This window comes from Pantherophis guttatus, chromosome 7 (genome assembly GCF_059756535.1).
Source record: "Pantherophis guttatus breed Tessera chromosome 7, ASM5975653v1, whole genome shotgun sequence".
Classification (NCBI taxonomy): domain Eukaryota; kingdom Metazoa; phylum Chordata; class Lepidosauria; order Squamata; family Colubridae; genus Pantherophis; species Pantherophis guttatus.
The window spans coordinates 85,323,051-85,350,977 of NC_142069.1; the positions used below are offsets into that span (position 1 = coordinate 85,323,051).

General features: G+C 44.2%; 2 protein-coding genes across 3 annotated transcripts in view; one reads left to right on the forward strand and one right to left on the reverse strand.

Annotated features, from left to right (window-relative positions):
- Positions 1-22,835, forward strand: PMPCB (peptidase, mitochondrial processing subunit beta). The gene is made up of 13 exons (XM_087873343.1): positions 1-170; positions 1,300-1,440; positions 2,585-2,671; positions 5,494-5,623; positions 10,413-10,611; positions 12,171-12,250; positions 13,552-13,664; positions 15,940-16,083; positions 18,383-18,543; positions 19,680-19,765; positions 19,854-19,942; positions 21,727-21,802; positions 22,516-22,835. Exons 1-13 carry the CDS (start codon positions 72-74, stop codon positions 22,578-22,580), a joined length of 1,470 nt encoding a protein of 489 aa, XP_087729469.1. The 5' UTR covers positions 1-71; the 3' UTR covers positions 22,581-22,835.
- Positions 22,836-22,838: 3 nt separating this feature from the next.
- The window catches only part of DNAJC2 (DnaJ heat shock protein family (Hsp40) member C2), a 30,890-nt gene continuing 25,801 nt past the window's right edge, over positions 22,839-27,927 (reverse strand). For both annotated transcript variants that reach the window (XR_015728794.1, XM_034433654.3), the window contains exons 15-17: positions 26,515-26,622; positions 24,813-24,967; positions 22,839-22,977 (exon numbers count right to left, since the gene is read on the reverse strand). Coding sequence is in view for 1 of the 2 variants with exons in the window: in XM_034433654.3 (XP_034289545.2) it covers positions 22,903-22,977; positions 24,813-24,967; positions 26,515-26,622 (338 nt within the window). In the remaining variant the exon portion in view is untranslated. The remainder of the gene's footprint in view (positions 22,978-24,812; positions 24,968-26,514; positions 26,623-27,927) is intronic.

Here is a 27,927-nt window from a genome sequence, read left to right on the forward strand (position 1 = left end):
TCCGGTCACGTGACTTTCCCTTCCGGAAGTGCTCCCGGCTCATCAGCCGATTCCTTCGCTTGCGAGCTAAGATGGCGGCGGCCGTATCTGCCGCTTGCCGAGCGGGCCGCCGGCTTTTCTGGGCTCGGCCGGGACAGCTCACCACGCGGTGTTCAACCCCCGGACAGCGGGTAAGGGACGATTCACACCGTGACAGGCTTTTAAAAGGCCGGCTTGGAGCGCCTCGGCTGCTTTCTTACTGCGGCGGGCCTTGAGCGCGCTGCATTTTGGGAGATGTAGTCTTCTGGCGGGGGAATGGCGGCCTGGGCGGATAGAATACCGGAAGACGGCCAAAGAGCGGCGGTGTAATGGTGCCCTCTAGCGGTTTCTTGCGGTTCAGGTCTACCAGCCCCTCTAGCAGGAATCTCAAAAAAGTTGGCAACTTGTGAACTTCAACTCCCAGAATTCCTTAGTCAAGCATGCTGGTAGATTTGTAGACCCCCCTGCCCTATAGCATTAGCCGGTGGGTCTTCTTTCTTTCTTTCTTTCTTTCTTTCTTTCTTTCTTTCTTTCTTTCTTTCTTTCTTTCTTTCTTTCTTTCTTCCTTTCTTTTTTCCTTCCTTTCTTTTTTCTTTCTTTCCTTCTTTCCTTCCTTCCTTCCTTTTTTCCTTCCTTCCTTCCTTCCTTCCTTTCTTTCTTCCTTTCTTTTTTCTTTCTTTCCTTCCTTTCTTGCTTCCTTCCTTTTTTCCTTCCTTTCTTTTTTCTTTCCTTCCTTCCTTTTTTCCTTTTTCTTTTTTTCTTTCCTTCCTTCCTTCCTTCCTTCCTTTTTTCCTTCCTTTCTTTTTTCTTTCCTTCTTTCCTTCCCTTTTTCCTTTCTTTCTTTCTTTCCTTTTTCCTTTCTTTTTCCTTTCTTCCTTCCTTTTTTCCTTTCTTTTTTCCTTCCTTTCTTCCTTTCTCCTCTTTCTTTCCTCCTTCCTTCCTTCCTTCCTTTTTTCCTTTCCTCCTTCCCTCCTTCCTCCCTCCTTTCCTTTTTCCTTTTTTGTTTTTCCTTTCTTTTTCTCTTTCCGTCCTGAGCTCCATTTTCACTGCCAGAGGGCTGGAGGAGGCCATCGCGGCCGAAAATGGAGCCTGGGAGGGCTGCTGCATGGCAGAGGTTCCTCATGCCGGTCCTTCGTTGTTTCCAGGGCCGCCCCGCGGGCCAGATCTAAGCATCCCGCGGGTCGGATCTTGAGTTTGACACCCCTGCTTTTAATTTGTCTTAAATAAAACGACATTGCATATTTTTTTTAATCACTTTTTTTTTTCTTTTCCCCAAACTAGGCCCTCCATCTTGGGAGAAACCGATATAGGGCTACCAAAGTAGCACCCCAAATTGTCGTGAATGTCCCCGAAACAAAAGTCTCGACTCTGGACAATGGCCTGAGGGTAGCCTCTGAAGATTCTGGACTGACAACATGTACAGTAAGAGTAACCTTTGTCAGCGAAAAGCTGTCCTTTCTCAAGATGACACGGGCATATATGGCTTACGGAGCTCTGTAACTTATGACTAAAATTCCAGGTTCAGTTGTGGCCATAAATAGTCCTTAAGTGACTGACCTGTTAGCAGAAGGAACATTTTCTCCTGATGCTTCATGCTCCACCCAGCTTCCGTAGCACATTACAAGAGTGACTTTGCTATTACAAAACTCTAACATTTGTTTAGAATTAGAATTAGAATTAGAGTAGAATAGAATAGAATGGAATGGAATGGAATAGGATGGGATGGGATGGGATGGGATGGGATGGGATAGAATATAGGATAGGATAGGATAGGATAGAATATAGGATAGGATAGAATAGAATATAGGATAGGATGGGATGGGATGGGATAGAATAGAATAGAATATAGGATAGGATAGGATAGGATAGGATAGAGGATAGATAGGATAGGATAGAATGGAATATAGGATAGGATAGGATAGGATAGAATATAGGATAGGATAGAATAGAATATAGGATAGGATAGGATAGGATAGGATAGAATAGAATAGAATAGAGGATAGGGTAGGGTAGGGTAGGATGGATAGGATAGGATAGAATAGAAGATAGGATAGGATAGGATAGGATAGGATAGAAGAGAAGAGAAGAGAAGAGAAGAGAAGAGAAGAGAAGAGAAGAGAATATAGGATAGGATAGGATAGGATAGGATAGGATAGGATAGGATAGGATAGGAAGAATTCTTTATTGTCCAAGTGTGACTGGACATACAAGGAATTTGTTTCTAGTGCATAAACTCGCAATGTAATATAAACAGCAGGTAATAGTTCATAGTTCATAAATTATAGTTTACAATTATTAATCATGATTAACACATGACAAACAACAATTGATAAATCATAAGAAACCAATAGGAGAAGATGGTAGGAAAAAAGACAGTGGTAGAAACGAGACAGTGCTATGAGAATTTAAGTGTTCAGCAGAGTGATGGCACGGGAGGAAAATGCTATCTTTGTGTCTCGTCATTTTGACAAAGATTTGAAGCAAAAAAATCAGCGTTTCCTCAGCATTTATTGCAGCCGTATTTTAGTGTTCTAGTAAAAAAAAAACACATGTGCTTTTGAATCAGGTGGGCCTTTGGATCGATGCTGGAAGCCGATATGAGAACGAGAAAAACAACGGAACGGCTCACTTCCTGGAGCACATGGCTTTTAAGGCAAGTTCTTTAACACAATATTCCTTTTATTGATTTTTGACCGGGTGCGTCACAAAACCCGAGGTAGCTTCTAGCATTTTTATTTTATTTTACAAGAATTCTTCTGGGCCGTATGGGAAGCCCAATGAGGATCCTTAAAAAATTAAAAGCGTTCAGTTGCCTGTGTTGAATATCCAGGAAATAAGGGAGAGATAAAACACAGAATAACAGTAGTTGGTCATTAAACATGTCTGTCAGATGTGGTCCCAGAGGGCAGCCATGAAAAACAGATAATAGCAATAGCTCTTAGACTTATATACTGCTTCATTGTGCTTTTACAGCCCTCTCTAAGTGGTTTACAGAGTTAGCATCTTGCCCCCGGCTCTGGCCATTAAAGATGGACAGAGCCATCTTTATTGGAGCTTTAAGGGACCTGCTGTTGGCATCTATCTCAACATTTGAGACTTTCTAAAGTTGAGACTTTGGAAAAAGTTCAGAGAAGGGCAACGAGCTCCCCCCAGAGATACCGAAGATCCCGGATCTGCTCACTTTCCGCCGTGCCCTCAAAACATTCCTGTTTCAGCAGGCCGGCCTGGCTTAATTTTCCCTTTATATTGCTTCTGATTTTGTTTTAAACTGGGATGTCTTGAATTATCTAGGACCAGAGTGTTTAGTATATTTTAATTGGTTTTTTAACGTTTGTATTACATGTATTTTTATCTTTCGCTGTTCACCGCCCTGAGTCCCTCGGGAATAGGGCGGTATATAAATTAAATAAATGGAATGAATGAATGAATGAATGAATGAATGAATGAATGAATAAATAATAAATAAATAAATAAATAAATAAATAAATAAATAAACAAACAAACAAACAAACAAACAAACAAACAAACAAAGATGATCAAAGGCCTGGAGACTAAACCGTAAGAAGAACGGTTGCAGGAACTGGGTATAGCTAGTCTAGAGAAAAAGAAGGACCAAGAGTGAGGTGATAGCAGTCTTCCAGTATTTGAGGGGCTGCCATTAAGAGGAGTGGGGGGTCAGCTTATTTTCCAAAGCACCAGAGGGCAGGACAAGAAACAATGGATGGAAACTCATCAAGGAGAGAAGCAACCTGGAATTGAGGAGAAACTTCCTAACAGGGAGGACAATTAACCAGTGGGACAGCTTGTCTTCAGAAATCATGGACGCTCCATCACTGGAGGTTTTTAAGAAGAGACTGGACGGCCACTTGTCTGAGATGGTATAGGTCCGTGATGGTGAACCTATGGCACGCATGCCACAGGTGGCACACGGAACCATGTCACCTGGCACGCCAGCTCAGCCTCTCTAGTAGTCTCTGGAGGCTGGGGACAACAAAAAATGTCACTTCGTGTCCAACCAGAAGTTGGGAAACAGGCCATTTCGGGCCTCCGAGGGGGTGGGGAAGGCTGTTTTTGCCCTCCCCAGATGCATAGAGAGGACCTGGAGCCAGGTGAGAAAGAAAAATGGGCCTACCAGGCCATTGTGTGCCAGGAGCGGGGGGCAGGGACATGCATGCATGCGCAGGGCAGGGCGCATAGAATTATGGGTGTGGGCACGTGCATGCTCGCGAACCTCCCCCGCCCCCCCTTCCTGGCACACGATGGCAAAAAGGTTAGCCATCACTGGTATAGGTTCTCCTGCTTGAGCAGGGGGCTGGACTACAAGATCTCCAAGATCTCCCTTCCAGCTCTCTTCTATTCTCCTATTTTTTTAACTATAACATATGAACAATAAAAAGGGACGTGGTGGCTCAGTGGCTAAGACGCCGAGCTTGTCGATCGAAAGGTTGGCAGTTCAGCGGTTCGAATCCCTAGTGCCGCGTAACGGGGTGAGCTCCCGTTACTTGTCCTAGCTTCTGCCAACCTAGCAGTTTGAAAGCCCATAAAAAATGCAAGTAGAAAAATAGGGACCACCTTTGGTGGGAAGGGAACAGCGTTCCGTGCGCCTCTGGGGTTTAGTCATGCTGGCCACATGACCACGGAGACGTCTTCGGACAGCGCTGGCTCTTCGGCTTTGAAACGGAGATGAGCACCGCCCCCTAGAGTCGGGAATGACTAGCACATAGGTGCGAAGGGAACCTTTGCCTTTACTTTATGAACAATCCTCGTAGCCGCCATCCCGAAAAGCAGGGGGAAAAACTTCAGCACTTTGATGACTGCAAATGGATATTTTGAGCTTGGTCAATATCCTCTATTTTGGCATCTGTTTAAGGCAGGGGTCAGCAACCTGCGGCTCTGGAGCCACATGTGGCTCTTTCACCCCTCTGCTGCGGCTCCCTGTCACTCAAAATATGTGTCGCAACCGCCAATGTGCGACACCCGCCGGCACATGATTTATTGAGCTTTTCAACCCCGTGTAGGCCACCCATGGATAAATCCAAGAAAAGAAAAGTTTCAGAAGAAAACAGAAGGTTTAATTCAACTACATATGCTAGTTTTATGGCCGCTCAAGAAATAGTCAGAGTTTTTGTGACTCCCGGTGTTCTTTTTTCTGTGGGAAACGGGTCCAAATGGCTCTTTGAGTGTTTAAGGTTGCGGACCTCTGGTTTAAGGGCTCATCGAGTGCTGTCAAAATTCCCAGCTTCTCAAATCTCCTGCTACTTTTTATGTATTACCTGTCCCGCTGCTTTTGCTTCCTGTAAATAGGTCAGCTGTCAGAATTTTTAGGATGGAACTGGCGGTTTCCAGAGTCCTTTGAAATCCCAGCTGCGCACCTGCTGCGTTGGTCTAAGATGGAAGACCCAGGCAATAATGTCTTTTCCCCCCCTATTTCTGTCGCGTCTCCCGTTGAAATAATTGCAGATCCTTAAATCGCAGGGCACCAAAAAACGATCTCAGCTGGATCTGGAGCTAGAGATTGAGAACATGGGCGCTCACCTTAACGCGTACACCTCGAGAGAACAAACTGTGTATTACGCAAAGGCTTTCTCGAAAGACCTGCCGAGAGGTAATTATTTTTAAAAAATTATTTATTATTATGTTCTGCTTGGCAAATGAGTGGTGCGGTGGCCTAGAGGCGGAGCTCTCGCCTCACAATCAGGAGGCTGTGAGTTCGATCCTAGGTAGAGGCAGATATTTCTCTCTCTGGGCACAATGAGAATTTATCTGCTGAACAAAACTCCGCATTGGAGACAAGAAAGGCATCCGGCCAGTAAACCCTCAACTCCATTCAGTTGCCCCGACTCCACCCTACAAGGGATTATGGGGTCATTAAAGGACAAAACAAAAATGTTCTGCTTGGCAAACCACATATTAAATATGGGTGATTATATGCTAGCCATGCTTTCTTACGCATATTCCACTCAGAGTCACCTCAAATACAGGTAGTCCTCCACTTACGACAGTTCGCTTAGTGACCGTTCGAAATGAGAACGGCACTGAAAAAAGTGACTTGACCATTTTTCACACTTAACGACCGTTGCAGCATCTCCATGGTCACGTGATCAAAATTCAGATGCTTGGCAACTGGTTCACATTTATGACGGTTGCAGTGTCCCGGGGTCACATGATCCCCTTTGGGATAAAACTGGGCAAAACTCACTGTCTCACTTAGCAACATCAATTTCGGACTCAATTCTGGTCATCAGTTGAGGACTACTTGTAAATTTAATAAAAATAAATAAAAGAAAGGCAGTATGAATAGTAGCAGGCTACTTGGGTGCAATCCCAAAAGAGCTGGAGGACCACTTGAATACCATCGGCATCGACAAAATTCCCTATCGGTCAATTGCAAAAGGCAGCTTTCCTTGGAATAGCTTACATCCTGCGACGATCTAACACCATCCGACACCCAGATCTACCTATCCCAGATCCTTGGAAAGACTCAATAGGTGGCTAAAGCTGCCAAAGGGCCATGTGATTCAGATGCTTGGCAACTGACCCATATTTATGACGGCTGCAGTTGCCAAGCATCTGAATTTTTGACCATGTGACCACGGGGATGCTGCAACGGTCGTTAAGTGTGAAAAACGGTCGCTTTTTTTCAGTGCCGTTGTAACTTTGAATAGTCACTAAATGAACTGTTCAAAGACTACCTATGTTTAATAATTCCCCCAATTAAACATGTCCTTAGCTTATTAGAATTAAATGGGATTCTTTTGTATTTTGTAACCGTATATATATATATATATATATATGTCTTCTTAAGTTTTCGCGGGTGTGCATATGCAAAAAATTAAAATCTCGGGTGTTTTCCCACGTCATTGTAAATAAGTTGGTTACAATATTTAAAATCCTGGTTAAAATCCCAGCTTAAAATCTTCTAAAAATCCTTACAGAGCACTCTTCAAGGTCCTTTAAAACCTCAGCTAAAATCCTACCAGTGACTTTAAAAGTTTTTCTTTTTTTTTTTTTCTTTCTTTTTTTTTTTTTTCCTCATCGTATAAGCCAACCATCTCCCAGGTTTATTAGCATTACAAAATGTATTATGTCTGGCATATTGTATGCTAGTTGCTACTTGCCCAGCCATTAACATATTAAATTGCTCTCTTAAAATATTAATCATATCTTTTGCCTTTTTATCTCCCGGGTTATTTATAAGCAGTTGTTCTTTCTTTTTAATTTCCTCCTCTATCTCTTTTCGTCTATTTTGTTGTTTTAATCTATATTTATTATTCAAAAAAATTAATGTTCCCCTCATATATGCCTTACACGCATCCCATACCATCTCCATCGAGGTTCCTTTATTCATATTATTAATAAAAAATTCTTTCAATTGTTTTTTAAGCTCAAAGAGATTATCTTCATATCTAAATAAGTTCTCGTTTAGCCTCCAAGACCTCCTTTCCCCTCTTTCCTGCTCTAGTTCCACCCAAACCGGACTATGATCAGTTAATGTTCTTGGACATATCTTCGTACTCTTCACCCTAGAAAAAAGATCATTTGTAGTTAATATAAAATCAATCCTAGAAAAAGATTGATGCCTATCTGAAAAAAAAGTAAAATCACTCTCCAACGCATTCCTTTCTCTCCATATATCTCTGAGTTCGATATCCTCCAAAATATCAAAAAAAGATTTAGGCAACTTGGCACGCATGGTGGTCTTGGAAAGACTTTTTTTATCCTTCTGGGTATTTAATACCCCATTCCAATCACCCATTAAAAGTAAAGATCTGTAATCCCATTGTAAAATTTTGGTATGTAAAAGTTTGTAAAATTTTTCTTGTTGTTGATTAGGTGCATATACTCCAACTACTAGCATCTTCCCATTCTGTGTTATTAATTCAATTGCAATATATCTACCTTGAATATCAGCCTCAATTAAATTAGCCACTAAGCCTCTTTTAACATATATAACTAGGCCATTTTTCTTTTCTGGTGCTGAAGCCACAAAATGTATACCTAATTTCGAATTTATCAAATACTTTTGATCTGAAGATTTAATATGGGTTTCTTGCAAACAAATAACATCGTTCTGAAATTGTTTCAAGTAATGAAATATTTTCTTTCTTTTTTGTGGAGAATTTAAACCATTGACATTCCAGGATAAAAATTTATTTGCCATCTCTGGGCATTCCAAGCTTTGAGAGCATCAGCTGAACCTCCTCCGCCATCTTAGATTTCGGCCTAGCTCCTCCCACTGCTTGTGTTTTTTGGACTTGTTGAGTTGGATCTTGAGGTTGTTGTGCCAAATGTTGTTTGTAAGTAGCTCTTGTAATTCGTTGATCTTCTGGCAGTTGTATCTTCGTTAGTGCCTCAAGGGTTGGTGGTTGACCCCCACTCAGTAATGGATCTTCCAAGTTAGCTCCTTCAGCTAGTGCTTGAGCATAGGTTTGTAGTTGTGCTCCACCTTTCTCTTGCTGCGTAACTTCCAATTGCTTTCCAGCACCCCCTGGTGAGGGTGGCCTTCCAGCCTTTAAAATATTAGCATAAAAGTCTTTTGCCTTTCCAACTGTGTTTAAACGATGCCTTTGCCCAGCATATGTCACTATTATCCCAAATGGGACGTCCCATCTGTACTGGAGCTGTTGATTTCTTAATTCGTTCACCAAAAAACCAAACTGCTTTCTGTCTCTTAACATTTTAGGAGGAAGCTCTTTCAAAACCACCAATTCTTGTCCCTCCACTTTAATCTTATTTCTGTAAGAGGCTTGCAAAATGTCATTTCTAAATCTCCTTGTTGTAAAATAAATCACCACATCCCTTGGTAGTTGCTTTTGTTTTGCCAGCCAGGAATTAACCCTGTAAATTTTGTCCATTTGGAATGCCAAATCTTCTGGCCTTTCTGAGATCAGCTCTGCTAAGGCGTTGGAACAAACATCTTTTAAATTTTCACCACTCTTCTCTTTCAACCCTCTCAGCCTCAGGGCAAATTCCATTGATCTGTACTGTAACATGACCATCTCGTCATCCACTTTCTCTGTCTGTGTCATAATCTCTCCTACTTTAGCTTCAAGATCTAAGTTAGCATCATCAATCTCCCGTACTCTCTCCTCAATCTTTAACATGTGAGTAGCCAGCCCTGAAACTGCAAAAACAATGTCATCTCTTATTTCATCATGTTTTTCTTTCACCACGTTTGTAAGTTTCTTTAACTCCTCTGAGAATCCTTTCATCATTTCTGCCTGATTGTTCAGGGCACTCATTATAAATTCTTTAAGGTCTTGTGACTGTGCATCAGCCGGAAGTTGTTGTTTTGGAGTCACTACAGGAGAGCCTCCTCCCCCTTTAGAAGTTGGTGGCTTTAGTTGTTTAGCAGCCATTTTTATTTAAAAAGAATTTTTCCTTTTTGCAGCCAGAAAGTCTTATAAGCAGTCTTACAAAGTGTATTTCAAAGTTTTTCCAAAATAAACAGTCCTCTCTTCCAACTGTAATCAATCCCCAGCAGTTTATTCTTCAGGCAAAGGGTTCTTAACAAGCAATTTCCTTTTAACTTTCACTTTCCCTTCCGCCCTTAACAAAGGCTTCCTCTCCAGCCTCCAGCTCAAGAGAGCTCCGTTTGCAACAATGTATTCATGGGGTTAAGCTCAGTTTATTATTTAAAGAGGCTTGCACTCTTGCTTCCGCTCTGTCTGCCTTAAGAAATCATTAGAACTCACTGTTTGCTGGCAGAATTGGACGCAGACGTCTTGCTCTGTGAATCAGAGGCACCAGCGATCCGGAGCAAAGGGAGGGGTGAACTGGGGAGCTCTCGCCCTCCGAGTCCCTGGAATTAATCCAGTGACAATCGGGGAGCTCTACCCACCCCCTCCGACTCTCCTCTCCTTCTTTGCCCGAAGGAGAGTTTTTTCAAACCGCCAGACAGCTGTTCAGCGCTGTCAGGGCGGTTTTTTACAGATCGGGTGGCTGGCGGTCTATGGAGACCGTCTTCGAACGTCTGCGGAGCCACCGGAAGTCCCTTTAAAAGTTTTTCTTAAAGCAACGTTTCGACAGGCTCACAACCCTGTCATCTTCAGGCTCTGTTTCATTTAGAAGCTATGGAAATGAAATGAAACAGAGCCTGAAGGTGACAGAGTTGTGAGCCTGTCGAAACGTTGCTTTAAGAAAAACTTTTAAAGTCACTGGTAGGATTTTAGCTGAGGTTTTAAAGGACCTTGCAGAGTGCTCTCTAAGGATTTTTAGAAGATTTTAAGCTGGGATTTTAACAGGATTTTAAATATTTTAGCCAACTTATTTACAGTGACGCGGGAAAACATCCGAAATTTTAATTTTTTGTATATGTATATGTATATGTATATGTATATGTATATGTATATGTATATATATGATGATTATTCCGTCTTGTCTTTTGACTTCAGCGGTCGAGATTCTTGCTGACATCATACAGAACAGCACTTTGGGGGAGGCCGAGATTGAGCGGGAACGAGGCGTGATCCTTCGGGAAATGCAGGAAGTAGAGACCAACCTACAGGAAGTGGTCTTCGATTATCTTCACGCCACCGCTTACCAAAACACAGCCCTGGGACGGACGATTTTAGGACCCACCGAGAACATTAAGTAGGTGTTTCATCTCCGCCCCCTGCCTTTTATCCCCAGAGCTAGGGTGGGGCTTCGCTAGCAGCAGTGGCTCTTCCGTCCCAAGGACCGGCCCATAGATTTCCACTGCTCTCCTCTCTTCTGCCTTCTGTGCATCCACGCGTCAGGCACTGGACCCAGCTGTTCCTCCTCTTCCTCATCAGCCACTTCCAGACCTGAGGGCTGTTGACTCTCCATCTGAGGGCTGACGGACGGCCCAGGCTTCGCCTCTCCCTCTATCAGCTCCATTCCCTCTTCCCCCTCAGAGCTCCCAAGTTGCCTTGATGCTGATCTTGACTCCCATGCCTCCTCCTCCTCATATGATTTGGCTGCTGGAGGGGCCGGCGGCCGACAAACCACAACAGTAGCTCTCACAGTCTCAGCTCTTTTTAAGTCAGAGACTGACCGTCAGCAGCCTGCAGGTTCCTTTATGGCACTTTGGCAGAACTTACAAATTCTGGTTCTTCCAGTGGGAAATCAAAGAAAATAGTTAGATAAAACACCGTTTGTAAGCTTTTCCGGACCATTTATGTTTGAATATGAGAAGCGCATTACTGTTCTGCCCCAGCTCCGGATTCCCGAGGATATAGACACACACCAATGGTCCTTATCAAATTTATTAAGTAGCAAGAATAAACTAAAGTTCGGTAAAAGGTTGGCAACCAGCCCAGAAAACAAGATACGATAAGACTTTTCCAAAAATGCTCTGATGATAATTACAAGTTGTTTCCAGCAAGAAACTTACCAACTGCGTGTGACTTAAATAGGCTAAGGGAGTGGCCAATTATCCTCAAGCCTTACTCTTGCAGAGACCTCCTCCTCCTGAGTAGCCACTCCTGCCTTTCAGAAAAAACGGGCCAAAAAAAGCCTCAAAAATGGGCCCAAAAAAGGTCTGAAAAAGGCTCAAAAAAAGCCCCCAAAACAGGGCATGCGGAGGCCAAAAAAACAGCTGGCGGGTGGGCGGGGCTTCGGTCTATAAGACGCACAGACATTTTCGGCCCCTTTTGGGAGACAAAAAAGTACATCTTATAGTCTGAAAAATACAGCAATTCCAGGCTCAATTACACCTGTAAGTTGAAGACTACTCATACAGGTGGTCCTCGACTTACGACCACAGTTGAGCCCAGAATTTATGTTGCCAAGTGAGACAGTTGTTAAATGAATTGTGCCCCATTTTATGACTTTTCTTGCCACGGCTGTTAAGTGAATCACTGCAATTACTCAGTTAGCAATTAAGCGAATTCGGCTTCCCCATTGACTTTGCTTTTGTCAGAAGGTCGCAAAAGAGGATCGCGTGACAAAGCCGTCATAAATATGAGCCGGTTGCCAAGCGTTCGAATTTTGCTCATGTGACTAGGAGGATATTGCAACGGTCGTAAGCGCGAAAAACGGTCCTTTTTTCAGTACCGTTGTAACTTTGAAAGGTCACTAAATGAACTGTTGTAAGTTGAGGACCACCTGTATTTATAATAGTGTTTTGGCTCTTCTTTTTTTCCTTTGCATGATTTTTTTTTCATTCCTTGGTTTCACTCCTGTTTTAGGTCCATTAACCGCAGTGATTTGGTGGAATATATAACAACGCATTACAAAGGACCAAGAATTGTCTTAGCGTCTGCGGGAGGTAGGTGTGACGCAGTCCTGCTGATCTGTAATATAAGCATGATTTACTTTAGGTTTCTTTTCCCTTCTGCTTAGCATCCTTGTTAGTTTTTTTTTTTTTTAAATGCCTAAGAACCAATACTCTGGAGCTGTTGGTCTTTAGCAGGGAACAAAGATTAAATACGGGCGATCGACTATAAAGAAACAAACAATAAATAAATACTGTACGGAATTAATGATTTTCCCTTTTGTTCAACGTAGAGAGTTGTAGGGGGAAAGATGGAAAGGCTTGGAAAACATTTCTGTTATGGTGATGCATGAGCTTCAATTTATATAAAAAGAAAGACTGATTTTAAAATACCGTATTTTTCGGAATATAAGACGCACTTTTCCCCCCTTAAAAGAGGGTGAAAATTTGGGTGCGTCTTATACACCGAATGTAGCCCCGCCCACCCGCCGGCTCCCACCTCCCAGCAATTTACCTCCTTGCAGCAAACAGCCCCTTTCAGCTTCCGCACAACCTGATTAGCGCAAGCAGCTGATTGTCGGTTGGATCGGCCTCCCGACCATCAGCTGTTTTCAGGCTGCAGGGATTGCCATTGCCTATTGCCACGCGGGCCTCCGCTGTTTGCTGCAAGGAGGCAAATTGCTGGGAGGCAGATTTTTTTGTTCTCCTTGTGCTAATCAGGCTGCGTTGAAAATGAAACTGAAACTGAAACAGGCTGTTTGCTGCAAGGAGGCAAATTGCTGGGAGGCAGATTTTTTTTTTCTTGTGCTAATCAGACTGCAATGAAACTGAAACTGAAACTGGCTGTTTGCTGCAAGGAGGCAACTTGCCTGGAGGCAGATTTTTTTTTCTTGTTTTCCTCCCCCAAAAAAGTAGGTGCGTCTTATAGTCCGGAGCGTCTTGGACTCTGAAAAATATGGTATATAATAACTGTTATGGTGCTACCCGAACCAGACCAAGGAGAATTGGACAGATAGAATAATTAAGGTATGGTGTAGTCAGCCTGTTATTCTAATGAGTGGACCTTGATGCTCTCTGAGCTCGGTTGTTTTCTCGCAGACGTTTCATTACCTATCTAGGTAACATCTTCAGTAATGCTGTACTGTACTGTAGCATCAATGATGTTACCTAGTTTGGGTAACAAAACACCTGCAAGAAATCAACCAAGCTCAGAGACCACCAAGGACCCTTCAGTTCAATCCTGAGCTACAAATATTCTCCTTTATTATTCTGATTTTTGCCTCTAAATGGAAAACTCTGAACACGTCCTTCTGCAATCTGTCTACGTTGTTCTAATCCGTATGTCGCCGATTTAGGAGTTGCTCACGGGGAATTGCTTGAGCTGGCGAAATACCATTTTGGCAACTTGCCCTCCATTAAGAAAGAAGGCGCTCCGGTTTTGCCCCCTTGCCAGTTCACGGGCAGTGAAGTAAGTGGAGGTTTTTCTCTTCTCAAAGGGGCCTGAGACACAGCAGCCTCCCAAAATATGGTTGGTTAGCAGATTTGGTTAGCGTAGCTTTTAGCTTGACCATGAAAACTACAGAGAAGTTTGAGAAGGATAGCTCATTTCTTTTAATGCAGTCTGAGTCGTTGGACTGCATATGTGGCATCACTACCCTGTTTCCCCGAAAATAAGACCTCCCCTGATAATAAGCCCAATCGGGCTTTTGAGCGCATCCGCTGAAATAAATCTGGAGATACGGAGGATCCCTCTACATGGGGCTGCCCTTGGGATGTGTCCGGAGGCTTCAGCTAGTCCAAAATGCAGCTGCGCGGGTAGTTACGGGGGCGTCTAGATACTCCCGTGTAACACCTCTCCTGAGTGAGCTGCACTGGCTACCGGTGGCACTCCGGATACGTTTCAAGGTGCTGGTGCTCACCTATAAAGCCCTTCATGGCTTAGGCCCGGGGTACTTGCAGGACCATCTCCAGCCGTTCTCCCATCGTCCTGTGCGCTCTCACAGAGTCGGCCTCCTCAGGGTGCCGTCGGCCAAACAATGTCGGCTGACGACCCCCAGGGGGAGGGCGTTCTCTGTGGGAGCCCCGACCCTCTGGAATGGATTGCCCACCGAGCTCAGGACAGACCCCGACCTTCTTTCCTTCCGTCGCGAGCTGAAGACGTGGCTCTTCTGCCAATTAAACTGATCCGTTTGGGGGTACACTGGTATAATTTTAAATCGTTTTTTAATTGGGTTACTGATTTTAATTTGGTATTGTATTGCGATTTGTATTGAAGTTGTCATTTTGTAAGCCGCCTTGAGTCCCTAGGGAGAAAGGCGGCATATAAATCGCAATAAATAAATAAATAAATAAATAAATAAATAAATAAATAAAATCCCGGATCTACGCACCTTCCGCCGCGCACTTAAGACCTTTTTATTTCACCAGGCTGGTCTGCCCTAACCTTTCCCATTCTTTTTTTAATGTAAATTTTAATGTAAATTTTAATTTGTTCTTAACCTGGAGTTTTAAATTTGTCTTGGGCTAAATTGATTTAATTCGATTTTATTTCTGCTCTTAATTTTTGTATTTTACGTCGTTTTACTCTGTGCCTGTTCACCCTGAGTCCTACGGGAGTAGGGCGGTATACAAATTAAATTAAATTAAAATAAATAAATAAAATAAATCTCCCCCCCAAAAATAAGCTCTCCCCAAAAATATTTAAATACAGAGCTGGAAATCAGGTAAGACAGCAAGAGGAGCCCCATCTTGCTCCACGCGCCCCAAAATAATAACACCTTCGCGAAAATAAGGCCAAGCGCTTATTTCGGGGTTCAAAAAAATATAAGACAAGAGTCCTTATTTTCAGAGAAACACAGTAGTTTATTTTTTTGGGTTGCTTTGATGTTTTTTTTAATAGTCTTCTTTTTATTTATTAGGTTTTTATTTCGCCTTTATTATTTTATAAGTAAATCAATACATTCTTAATGCTCCTTCCTTCTCCTGTTTTCCCGCAATAACAACCTGGTGAGGTGAATTGGGTGGAGATTGGCCCAAAGTCACCCAGCTGGCTTTCATTTCTAAGGTGCAGAGGTGGGTTTCAGCAGGTTCTGACCAGTTCTGGAGAACCGGTAGCGGACGTTTTGGGTAGTTCGGAGAACCGGTAGTAAAAATTCTGACAGGCCCCACCCCCATCTATTCTCTGCCTCCTGAGTCCCACCTGATAAGGGAGGAAATAGGGATTTTGCAGTAACCCTCCTCTGTAGTAGGGTGGGAATGGAGATTTTACAGTATCCTTCCCCTGCCACACCCACCAAGCCACGCCCACAGAACTGGTAGTAAAAAATTTTGAAACCCACCACTGCTAAGGTGGGACTAGAATTCCCTGTCGCCTGGTGATCGGTCCAACGTCACCCAGCTGGCTTTCATACCTGAGGAGACTAGAATTCACAGTCTCCTGATTTCCACTTCATTAAATGTTGTTTTCTGCCAACCGCTATATTACTTACATCTTTTAACTTTATTGGAGATTTTGTGTCAACTCTTACAGCTCAATTTTCTCTTGGAAGTCTCCCACATGGGTGTTAAAATCTTCCAGGGGTTTATGGATTACTCAATTGAGTAATCCACAATTGATTTATTGGAACAAAATTGCAAGTTTTAGTATTCATTTGATTGTGAAACTGTAATTGTTTGGGAATGGCTGTTAAGTTAAGTTCTCTGGGCCGTTTTGTTCATTGCGTTCCTGTGTCCCGATTGATCAGATCCGAGTGCGAGATGACAAAATGCCTCTGGCCCACCTGGCCATTGCGGTGGAAGCAGCTGGCTGGTGTCACCCAGACACCATTCCTCTGATGGTGGCAAACACACTCATTGGCAACTGGGATCGCTCTTTCGGCGGGGGAATGGTGAGTTAGCACTGAGCTTACTGGGCAGTTTTAAAGAATTTGTGCTTTGTTCCTAGGGTGGCTTCTAATAAAACGGGGGTTGTTAAACTCAAGGCCCGCGGGCTGGATGTGGCCCGTAGGGTGCTTAAATCCGGCCCGTGGGGGCCGACCTGAGAATAACAAAGGACTAGCTCGTGATGCCTCTGCGCCTGAAAACGGGCCGAAAACGTGGCCTGTTTTCGGCCTCCACGGCCTCCAGCAGCACTCTGCCGGCCAAAAACAGGCTGTGCGGGGCTTCAGGAGGCCTGTTTTCGGCCTCCACAGCCTCTAGCAGCACTCTGCTGGCCAAAAACAGGCTGTGCGGGGGCCTCAGGAGGCCTGTTTTCGGCCTCCACGGCCTCCAGCAGCACTCTGCCGGCCAAAAACAGGCTGTGCGGGGGCCTCAGGAGGCCTGTTTTCGGCCTCCACGGCCTCCAGCAGCACTCTGCCGGCCAAAAACAGGCTGTGCGGGGCTTCAGGAGGCCTGTTTTCGGCCTCCACAGCCTCTAGCAGCACTCTGCTGGCCAAAAACAGGCTGTGCGGGGGCCTTAGGACGCCTGTTTTTGGCCCATTTGTGGCTGGCAGAGTGCTGCAGGAGGCCAGGTAGGGCAAAAATGAGGTGTGGCAGATCCTGTTTCCCACCCCCCGTCTCCCCACTCCCCCCCCCGCTGGCCCACAGAGAAGAACTACAATGCTGATCAGGTCCTCGAAGAAATCCAGTTTGACACCCCTGTAATAAAACATTAACCTGGTTTATGAAATTTAATTCCAAGACGTATAAAAATGAATCTCTTAAACCAGGCTAATTTCTGCATTCCTTTCTTAAGAGTATTTTAAAGTCGATCCCCACAATGGACGAATGGCTGCACAAAATGATGGGAGTTAGCAGAGATGGCTAAATTGACTGGTTTGATCAAAGAAAAAAAAAATACAAATACTTTCATTTATTTTTGTATCATTTTATTTATAGGTTTTTCTTAACATACCTAAATGCCTAGTGAACAGTGTATGTCTGGGTCAATGTACTACTACTACTACTACTACTACTACTACTACTACTAATAATAATAATAATAATAATAATACTGTTTAGGTTTATGTAATAATAATCTTTCAACTTGTAACGTTTACAAAAATACGAATACTTTTATTTCTACTTGGAAACCGCTTCTGGACTTTGTGCTTGAGGTGGAAATCAAATGAAACTTGGATTTTGGGTTTTACCGATAAGATAGATTTGTTGTTATAGAAATGGCTAGTTTATACTATTATATAAAAGTAAAAAGGTGAGGTTTGAGGTTAAGGCCTTATTCTACTGCACTAAAGGGAGTCATAAGTCAATGTCCTTTTCCCCCCTCTTGTTCCTCTTTTCTTTCCCTCACTTTTCCCTACCCATAGATCAGGGGTGTCAAACTCAAGGCCCGGGGCTCGGATCCAGCCCGTGGGGTGCTTAGATCTGTCCCACGGGGCTGCCCTAGAAACAGCGAAGGACTGGCCCGTGGTGCCTATGCCAGTGAAAACGGAACTCGGGAAGGCCGCATGCAGCCCCCTGAGTTCTGTTTTCGGCTGCGACAGCCTCCTGCGACCCTCTGCTAGTGAAAACGCCACCACAAGCGCCCCTCCCCTTCTCTCCCTCCCTCTTTCCCTCTTCCCCCCTTCCCCTCTTCCTCCCTCATCCTCATCCTCTCCCTCCCTTCCTCTTCTTCTCTCACCTTCTGCTTCCCACTCTCTCTCTTCTTCCTTCCCTCTCTTCCTCCCTCTCCCTTTCCTTCCAGCTCTCCCTCTCCTCATCCTCTCCCTCCCTCCCCCTCTTCCTCCCTCTCTTCCTCCCTCCCACTCTCCCTCCCTTCCTCTTCTTCTCTTACTTAACACGAGTGACGTCAAGGTGGCCACCCCCGTCCCCCCAAGCAGGGTTGAAATGCTACCAGTTTGGACTCATTAGTAATAAAAGCTACCGGTTCGTTCGAACCGGTATTTCCGATGATAAATTGTGCCACGTGATTTATATTCTAAATTGCGCGGCACAGCTGTTTCCCTCCCCCTCGCTGTTCTACTTACCTTCTTAAGCCTCCTTTCTTCGCGTTTGCAAACCGCGGAGGATTTCACCACTGCCCCCAAGATCAAACAAAACCCTGCTGCGGCCCTCAATGAAATCGAGTTTGACGCCCCTGCCATAGGTGGTCTTACAAATTGGGAAGGGGTGATGATGGGCTGAACCTTTTCAGTTTTTCTAAGCTCTGAGGGGCATTGACAAGCTTGTCTTCCTTCTCTCTTTGAACAGAACCTGTCCAGCAAGCTCGCCCAAGCTGCGTGTCATGGCAACCTTTGTCACAGCTTCCAGTCTTTCAACACGTGTTACACGGATACAGGACTGTGGGGTCTTTATATGGTTTGCGAAGGAGCCACTTTAGAGGATATGATGCACTATGTTCAGAGGGAATGGTGAGGAAAGTAACTTTGCTTTTGAATTGGAACCAACAAGCCCCTCTGCAGTGAGACAGGTTGTTAAGGAGTAACCCTTGAATAACAAGGTTGTGCGCATGAGAAACGGCTGAGAGTGATTGTGAATAAGCACTGTCAATACACAGACACACTGAGTTGTGATATTCTTTTACTTTTAGGAAAAAGTAAAGCAAAGTCCAATAAACAATCCAGGTCATATACAGATAAAGATAGTTAAAATTGTCAATCCAGGGATATTCCAAAAACAAAGTCTTCTTACCAGTTGTTGTAGTCATATGCAATAAAACAGTTCTTTTTGGAATTGCAAACAGGAACAAGTACAGCAATAAAACAATCAGTAAAACAGTAGAAAACAACAAGTAGCAGTGATCAGGCAGTGATCATGCAGAGAGAACAGGTAGAGAGGAGCAGAGGTAGCAATAATAATATAAGAAGAAAATAAACCATGATTCAAGCTTCCTCTTAAATACGTTGGCTACAGAGCTAGCCAATCAGAATACAGTATGATGCAATACAGCATTACAGTCTTAAAGCTATACATTACATTTGACTGCAAACATGCATTGATGGTTTATATATATTGCCAACCCAACCAGTTAGGCAATAGCCATTCCCTAACACAGGTAGTCCTCGATGTACGGCAGTTCACTTAGCGATCATTCGAAGTTACAACAGCACTGAAAAAAAGGTGACTTACGGCCGTTTTTTTCTCACCGACGACCGTTGCAGTATCCCCGTAGTCACGTGATCAAAATTCAAGACGCTTGGCAACTGACTCACACTTATGACAGTCCCAGCATCCTGGGATCATTTGCGATCTTCTGACCAGCAGTATCAATGAGGAGGCTAGATTCACTTAACAACCGTGTTACTAGCTTAACGACTGCAGGGATTCACTTAAAAACTATGGGGGGGGGGAAGGTCGTAAAATGGGACAAAACGGACTTTTAGCCAATGTTTCGCTTAGCAAGAGAAATGTTAGGCTCAATTGCGGTCGTAAGATGAGGACTACCTGTATTCCAGACAAATTGTTTTAATAATTCCCGGGGAAAACCAAACCAGATTGTACAAAGGGAAATGGCAGCTGTCAATCACTAATCATCTTTCTCTTACAGGATACGTCTGTGCACCAGTGTTACTGAAAGCGAAGTAGCCCGTGCGAAGAATCTCCTGAAGACAAATATGCTGTTACAACTAGATGGTATGATCTATAGTTGGTTGGGGGTTTATTTTCCCTCCCCCGTGCTGTTTAATTCATTTACAGGCATGCTAAGCATCTGTCCTCTTAGGTTCCACTCCCATTTGTGAAGACATCGGACGCCAAATGTTGTGCTACAATCGCCGGATCCCAATTCCCGAACTCGAAGCAAGAATTGAAGTAAGGAACGTTTTGATGTGCGTGTTCATAAATCTGTCCAATTGTACCAGGTGTGCTGTACCAGGTGTAAATCTTCTCATTGCGAGACTTTCCGCCGGCTGAAGGGAAATCTTAAATTATATTATTTATTTAAAATAATATTTAATTATTTTATTCACTTACTTGCCGCCCGCCTTTGTTACTTTTACCAATAACTCAAGACGACTAACGTACCCAACACTTTTCCCTCCTCCTATTCTCCCCGCAACAACCCTGCGAGGTGGATTGGGCCGAGAGCGAGCTTTACCAGCACTTATCAGCCTTTTTTACGTTTGTGTGGTGTGACACAATTCTTAAGTTTGTGTGTGGTGTGACACAATTGTAAATCCCCCTTCTGCAAAAAGCTTGGATTCCACCTTTATTTTTTACAAAGAGCCCAAGGAGACAAACGTACCCAACACAACCTCCTCCTCCTCCTCCTCTTTTCCCTTTCTTTAGTTTGTGTGGTGTGACACAATTGTAAGTTTTCCTTCTGTCAAAAGTTTTAGCCTTTTTCGTCTATAAAAACTGAAGGTCAGTTGACAGGCCGTAGACCAGTGATGGCTAATCTTTTTGCCATCGCGTGCCAAAAGCTGAGGGAGTGCGAGGTGGTTGCGCGCGTGCGTGCCCACACCCATAATTCTATGTGCCCTGCCCCCCCATGCATGCATGTGCAAACCCCCCCCCGTTCCCCCTGCTTTTGGCATGTGATGGCCCGGTGGGCCCGGTTTTTTGCCCTCCCCAGGCTCCAGAGGCTTTCTAGGAGCCCGGGGAGGGCAAAAACAGCCTTCCCCACCTCGCCAGAGACCCTCTGAGGCCGGAAACAGCCCATTTGCGGACTTCCGTTGGGCTCAGACGGCCCAAAAATCAGCTGGCCAGCGTGCGCATGCGTGCTGGAGCTGAGCTAGGACAACGCTCGTGTGCCCATCAATATTTATTTATTTATTTATTTATTTATTGAATTTCTATACCGCCCTTCTCCCGAAGGACTCAGGGCGGTGAACAGATTAAGATTTCATATCCATCCATCCATCCATCCATCCATCCATCCATCCATATATATATATATATATATATATATATATATATTAATAAACAGTAAATAATAAATTGAGTCAACTTGGTGTATCTGCTAAGACCTTGGCATAGAATTTAGATGTTTATGCTAGCCCTGCTTGTTGAAACGGAAAGGTCTTCAGGGCACGTCGGAAAGTGCGAAGATCTGGGATTATTTGTATTCCAGGGGGTATTTTGTTCCAAAGAGTAGGTGCCCCCCCACAGAGAAGGCTCTCTCCCTTGGAACTACTAGACGACATTGTTTTAATGATGGTACTATGAGTAGGCTACTCTGTGAGAGCGTATTGGTTGGTGGGAGGTTATCGGTTGCAGCAGGTGGTCTCGTAAGTGCTCAGGTCCTAAGCCATGGAGCACTTTAAAGGTAAGAACCAACACCTTGAAGCGCACTCGGAAGGCCACCGGAAGCCAGTGCAGCTCGCGTAGAAGAGGTGTTACATGTGAGCGCCATGTTGCTCCCATAATTACTCGCGCGGCCGCATTCTGGACCAGTTGGAGCTTCCGGGTGCACTTCAAGGGGAGCCCCATGTAGGGAGCATTGCAGTAGTCAAGTCGGGAAATGACGAGGGCTTGAGTGACTGCGTAATGAGTCCCGTTATGTCACGCGTGCCATAGGTTCACCATCACGGCTGTAAACTGTTCAATTGCTCTTTAAATTTTTTTCAAAATCACTCTCTTATTTCCCATTTCAGGCCGTTGATGCTCAGACAATCAAGGAAGTGTGTACCAAGTACATCTATAATAAGCGTCCCGCAGTTGCAGCAGTGGGTAAGTATTTTAATTATACACTGGTAGTCCTCGACTTACGACGATTGAGCCCCATTTCTGTTGCTAAGCGAGACATTTGTTAAGTTATTTTTTTGCCTCATGTTACGGCCTTTCTTGCCGTCGTTAAGTGAATCACTGCAGTTGATAAGTTAGTAACCCGGTTGTTAAAAATGAATCCGGCTTCCCCCTTGACTTTGCTCGTCAAGTCGTCGCATAGGGGGGATCGCATGACCTCGGGACACTGCGACCGCCGTAAATCTGAGTCGGTTGCCAAACAGCTGAGTTTTGATCACGTGATCATGGGGATGCGGCAAAGGTGGTGACGGTGAAAAACGGTCATTAGTTACATTTTTCAGTGGTTTTGTAACTTTGGACGGTCGCTAAATGAACTGTTGTAAGTCGAGGACTGCCTGCAGTTTTGGTTTTTTAATCATTTTGTAAGCTTTCATCATCACCTTTTAAAGTCCCCGTAATCCCTTGCGGGGTGGAATCTTGGGCAACTGAATGGAACTCAGTTTACTGGCCGGATGCCTTTCCTGTCGCCAATGCGGAGTTTTGTTCAGCAGATATATTTCATTGTGCCCAGAGAGAGAAACACCTAGGATCGAACTCACAGCCTCCCGATTGTGAGGCAAAAGCTCCGCTTCTAAGCCACCGTACTACATTTTGCAAGCTTTGATACCGAGTAATAAGTTTCCTTTTTCTTATTCCAGGGCCTCTTGAACAGCTCCCAGATTACGACCGACTCTGTAGCGGCATGTATTGGCTTCGCGACTGATAACTTTCAGCAAGCTCTCATGGGAGATTTAAGAAGACACTTGAGAAATTTTGTGACAACAGTTAAAACATTCAGGACTAGAAGGGATGATTTTTATTCCCTTTTCACCGAACGGCCGGCTTTTTAAATAAAGCCATCCTGACACCGCTTGGCTATTCCAGGATAGACGCCGTTGCCTCCCTCCGCCCCGATAATCTGTCCGATCGAACTGACGACGCAGGGAGGTCCAGAAAAAAAATTAAAAAACGAAACGCATTCTGCATTTGTATTTTCTTTTTATTACAAAACAAAAACACACACTAGGATTGTCACGGGAGAAATCTCATTTCTTAGTTTTAGCAGCGTTCACAACTTGCTCCTGGGCGGCTTTCTTGGCTTTGACCATTTCCACAAGCTCCTAGAGAAAGGAAAAAGAAGAAAGAAAGAAAGAAGGAAGGAAGGAAGGAAGAAAGGAAGAAAGGAAAAAAGGAAAAAAGGAAAAAAGGAAAAAAGGAAAAAAAAAAGAAAAAAGGAAAAAAGGAAAAAAAAAGAAAAAAGGAAAGGAAGAAAAGAAACAAAGAAGAGAAGAAAAGAGAAGAAAAGAAAAGAAAGAAAAGAGAAAAGGAGAGGAGAGAAGAGAAGAAAAAAGAAAAGAAAAGAAAAAAAAGAGAAGAAAGGGGAGGGGAGAAAAGGGAGAGGAAATAAGAGGAAAAGAAAGAAGGAAAGGAAAGGAAAGGAAAGAAGGGAAGGGAAGGGAAGAAGGAAAGAAGAAAAAAGAAAAAAGAAAAGAAAGAAAAAAAGAAAAAGGAGGGAAGGAAGGAAGAAAGGAAGAAAGAAAGAAAAAGAAAAAACAACAATTTAGCCATTTTTGTACATTTTTTTTATTCAGGAAAGTCTCCCTAGCACAGGGGGCCTGAAACCCTGGGCCGTGGCCCACTACCAGGCCGTGGCCTATTTGGCACCGGGCCGCACGAGAGGTGGGCCAGCGCGCACAGCTCACGAGTCGTGGGCCGGCGCTCACGTGTGCATGTGCCCACAGCTCAACTTAACAGTCCAGCTGCATGGGTGTGTACATTCACGCTGGCCCACGGCTCGTGCACCTGGCTCCCCTTTGCCCCCCACCTCCAGGCCCCCAAACCGCAAAGGTTGGGGATCACTCCCTTAGCGGATTATTTCTGGAGCTGTTGAAAGGACCCTTAAGCCATATGATGCTGCATTTAGCACTGCAAGCAGTTAGCAAATTCAACATTTGTCATTAGATGCTAAGAAGGGCATCCATGGCTTGAGGGGTGGATCTCAAAATCTGTTAAGATGGGGGGGAAGAGGGTTATTTGCAAGACAAGCAGGGCATAGATTACAACCCTGGGCACACGATCCAGCGGATTTTGATGCAATTATGCTGGATCAAGCGTCTCACTTCAAAATTAATTACAGGTAGTGTTCGATTTAACGACCACAATTAAACTCCAAATTTCTGTTGTTGAGCGAGACATTTGTTAAGTGAGTTTTCACAGTTGTTAAATTAATCTGGCTTCCTCATTGATTTTTGTTTGTGAGGAGGTCACAAAAGGGGATCGCATGAGCCCCCGGGACACTGCAACCGTCATAAATATGAACCAGTGGCCAAGCGTCCGAATTTTGATCGTGTGACTATGGGGAATGCTGTAACGGTCGTAAGTGTGAAAAATGGTCATAGGTCACTTTTTTTCAGTGCTGTTCTAACTTTGGTCACTAAATGAATAGTTCTAAGTCAAGGACTCCCAGTACTTCCATGGATTTATCTTAAACATCCGTTCAAGATAAGAAAGTTATCTAAAGACTGGACTTATTTTAGATCCAGGTGGTCCTTGAGTTAGGGCCATTCCTTCAGCAAGTGTTCAGAGTTATGGCAGTGTTGAACGCAAGGATTTACGACCAGTCCACAGAGTAACACTTGTTGCAGTGCTGAATTGTATCATCAACATCATCATCATCATCTAACGACCTCATAATCCCTTGCAAGGTGGAGTCTGGGCAACTGAATGGAGCTAGCAGAGTGTTTGAATGGCCGGATGCTCTTCCTGTTGCCAGGGCGGAGTTTTGTTCAGCAAATATATTGTCAGTGTGCCCAGATCGAACTCACAGCCTCCGGATCGTGAGGCGAGAGCTCCACCTCTAGGCCACCGCACCACTCTGCGGTGCTGAATTGTATGTTCAGGTTTAATTCTTAAAACCAAAAAAAAAAAAAAAAGCAAAATAAGATATTGGCTTTACCTTATATCGCTTCATACAGTCTTTTTTAGACCGGCCTGGAACAGAAGCTGCTATTTTCTCCCATCTCTCGGGAGTATTCACTGGATACGTTTTGAGAGCCTGTTCTAAGAGTTTTTGCTCTTCTGTCGTCCACGGAGTTGCGTCTGTGAATGATACTGCGGAAAAGCAAACGAGAATCGTCTCACAGCAAGGATTTCCTTCAAAGTATTTCCCTTCAAAAGTGCGGGACTCCAAATGGGTAGCATTCTTTCCCCTCCAGGTACGTTTCCTGTTTTTAATAACCGCTTTTAAAACAAATGGGTCTTTTTCCAAAGACGGTTCTATCTTTATTTCCTAATCTAAGTCTTCGATGGAATCCCAATATTTCAAGCTATGTTGCAACACATGGAAAATGCTAAATATACCTTCTTACTACTGGATTCTGCTGAGCTGGGAAGAGTGGATGGGGAGCCAAATGTCAACTCGATACGGAGAGATACGGAGGATCCCAGATCTGCGCACATTTCGTCGTGCTCTCAAAACTTTTTTATTTCAGCAGGCTGGGCTGGCCTAACTCTCCTCTTTTAATTCGTTTGATTTTATAAATTGGGTGTTTTAATCTGTGTTTCGGCCAAAATATTTAATAATTTTAAGGGACTTTTAATATTTGTATTATCTGTATTTTATCTTGGCTGTTCACCGCCCTGAGTCCTCCGGGAGTAGGGCGGTATAGAAATTTGATTAATAAATAAATAAATAAATAATAAACTCGCAAAGCATCCCTGGCCTGCTCTCAAGTTGCCATAGGCCAGGGGGGAATGGGAAACCTGTGAAACAGCATGGCAGCCAAAGACAGATGCACATTCCATGCTTATCTCTCTCAAGGCTATATCCCAGGGTTACCTACAGCAGCCGGAGGGGAGTGACTTCTACAACCCGTGAAATTGCTCCGTTGGTGAATTTGATTGATGACACATCCTGGGGGGAGGGGGGAAACAGTCATAATTGGGGCATAAATTACATAGGGTCAGAGCTGGCTTCACTTAGGAACCTGCCGACATTAAACTAATAAATAACTGGATTTCTTTTGAAGCTTGGCTCAAGGCTCATGATTTAATTAGGGCATCTGCCGGAACCCTGACACTGACATTAGGGCAACCTGGCATCCAGAGAACTGTCTCCGAGTGTGTATAGGTAGTCCTTGACTTACGGCCACAATTGAGTCTGGTTGCGGGGACCCTGAGGTAACCCAGTGCACGCCGCGTGGAACAGCTCCAACCCCCGCCTCACCTCATGGTCACAGCACCAGTGTTGCTCTACCTCCTATTCCATTGTGGCGGTGAGCAAGCAGAAGAAATGGGCTGGTGGCCACGCAGGGTCTTGCTGGATGGGGCTGCTGGAGCCACTTCTGCAAGGCGAGGCAGGTGTCGGGGCATGGGCGGCCTATCTGCAGGGGCCCTGAGGTAAACTGATGTGGGGTGCGTGAGGCAACTCTACCCCCTCGCCTCGTGGCGGCAGCACTAGCACACCACGCGGCCTCCTGCCCCCCCCCCAAGCAAGCAGAAGTGGGCCTCCTGTACATGGGGAAAAATAAGACATCCCCCGAAAATAAGCCCTAGTGCTTATTTTCGGGTGCAAAAGAAAATTAAGACCCGGTCTTATTTTCAGGAAAACACGGGTACTAACACACACACACACACATCAAGAATTGTTCTCCATTTACCTTCAAAACGTTCTGATGGGGCAGCGCTGTCTGCTTGAGGTATGACTCCATGCTCTTTCTTAAATTTATCAAAAGCTTTCTTATTGATGTCGTCCTTTTGATGGGGATCTAAAGGAGGAGAGATATTAAGACAAATCAGGCACCGATGGAAGTTGTAGGAAATGAAATCTATTGATTCTTCATCAACTTTTTTTGATTAGGGAAAGATTTATTAGTCTATGCTCAAATAATTCAAGTCTGGTAATAAATACACACATCCTTTTTTTTTTTTAACTTGCGGTCTGAATTCTGGAAGGATTTTGTAATAATCTTTTAATAATGTCCCGATAAGTCCCCCACCCCCAATATAGATTCTTTTCAGGCTGCATATCTACTTTCGCACAAACAACATTCTAGTTTGCATATCTACAATATTTATATTTTTTTTTGCAACGGAGGCAATTTGGGAATGAAAGTTGAGTCTGTTAAAACAGGATTCCTTGTTTTCTCTATTCAAAGGCAAAAGACTGAAACACCCACTCACCGGTTCTTTAAAAAAACAAATGAGCCATTTCTGGTCATTTTGCTATGCTGGCAACACCAACTGTTTAATCGGCTTTTTATTCTCCTCAGAGGCCACCAGATGACATTTCTTTGATAAATCTACCCGTTTTCTCCTGAAAATAAGACCCTGTCTTATATTTTTTTGAACCCCGAAATAAGCGCTTGGCCTTATTTTCAGGGAGGTCTTATTATTTTGGGGCGTGTGGAGCAAGACGGGGCTCCTCTTGCCGTCTTACCTGATTTCCAGCTCTGTCTCCCTAACCAGAGGAAATGGCGGGGACCAGCTGCGCATACGTTTAAATATTTTCAGGGAGGGCTTATTTTCAGGGGGGGGCTTATTTTAGAGCATGCGCTCAAAAGCCCGAATGGGCTTATTATCAGGGGAGGTCTTATTTTGGGGGGAAATACGGGATATCAATGGTGAAAATATCTGAAGTGAAGTCTCCAGCATGAACTAGCAGAAACGCCATTTAATATATTTTCTCAATGACGGCACCTAACTGTTCTATACACATATAATATCAAATTATTAAAGGGATGTGGTGGTTCAGTGGCTATGACCCTGAGCTTGTCGATCGAAAGGTCGGCAGTTCAGCGGTTCGAATCCCTAGTGCCGCGTAACGGGGTGAACTCCCGTTCCTTGTCCCAGCTTCTGCCAACCTAGCAGTTCGAAAGCACGTAAAAAATGCAAGTAGAAAAATAGGGACCACCTTTGGTGGGAAGGTAACAGCGTTCCGTGTGCCTTTGGCATTTAGTCATGCCGGCCACATGACCACGGAGACGTCTTCGGACAGCACTGGCTCTTTAGCTTTGAAACAGAGATGAGCACCGCCCCCTAGAGTCAGGAACCACTAGCACATATGTGCGAGG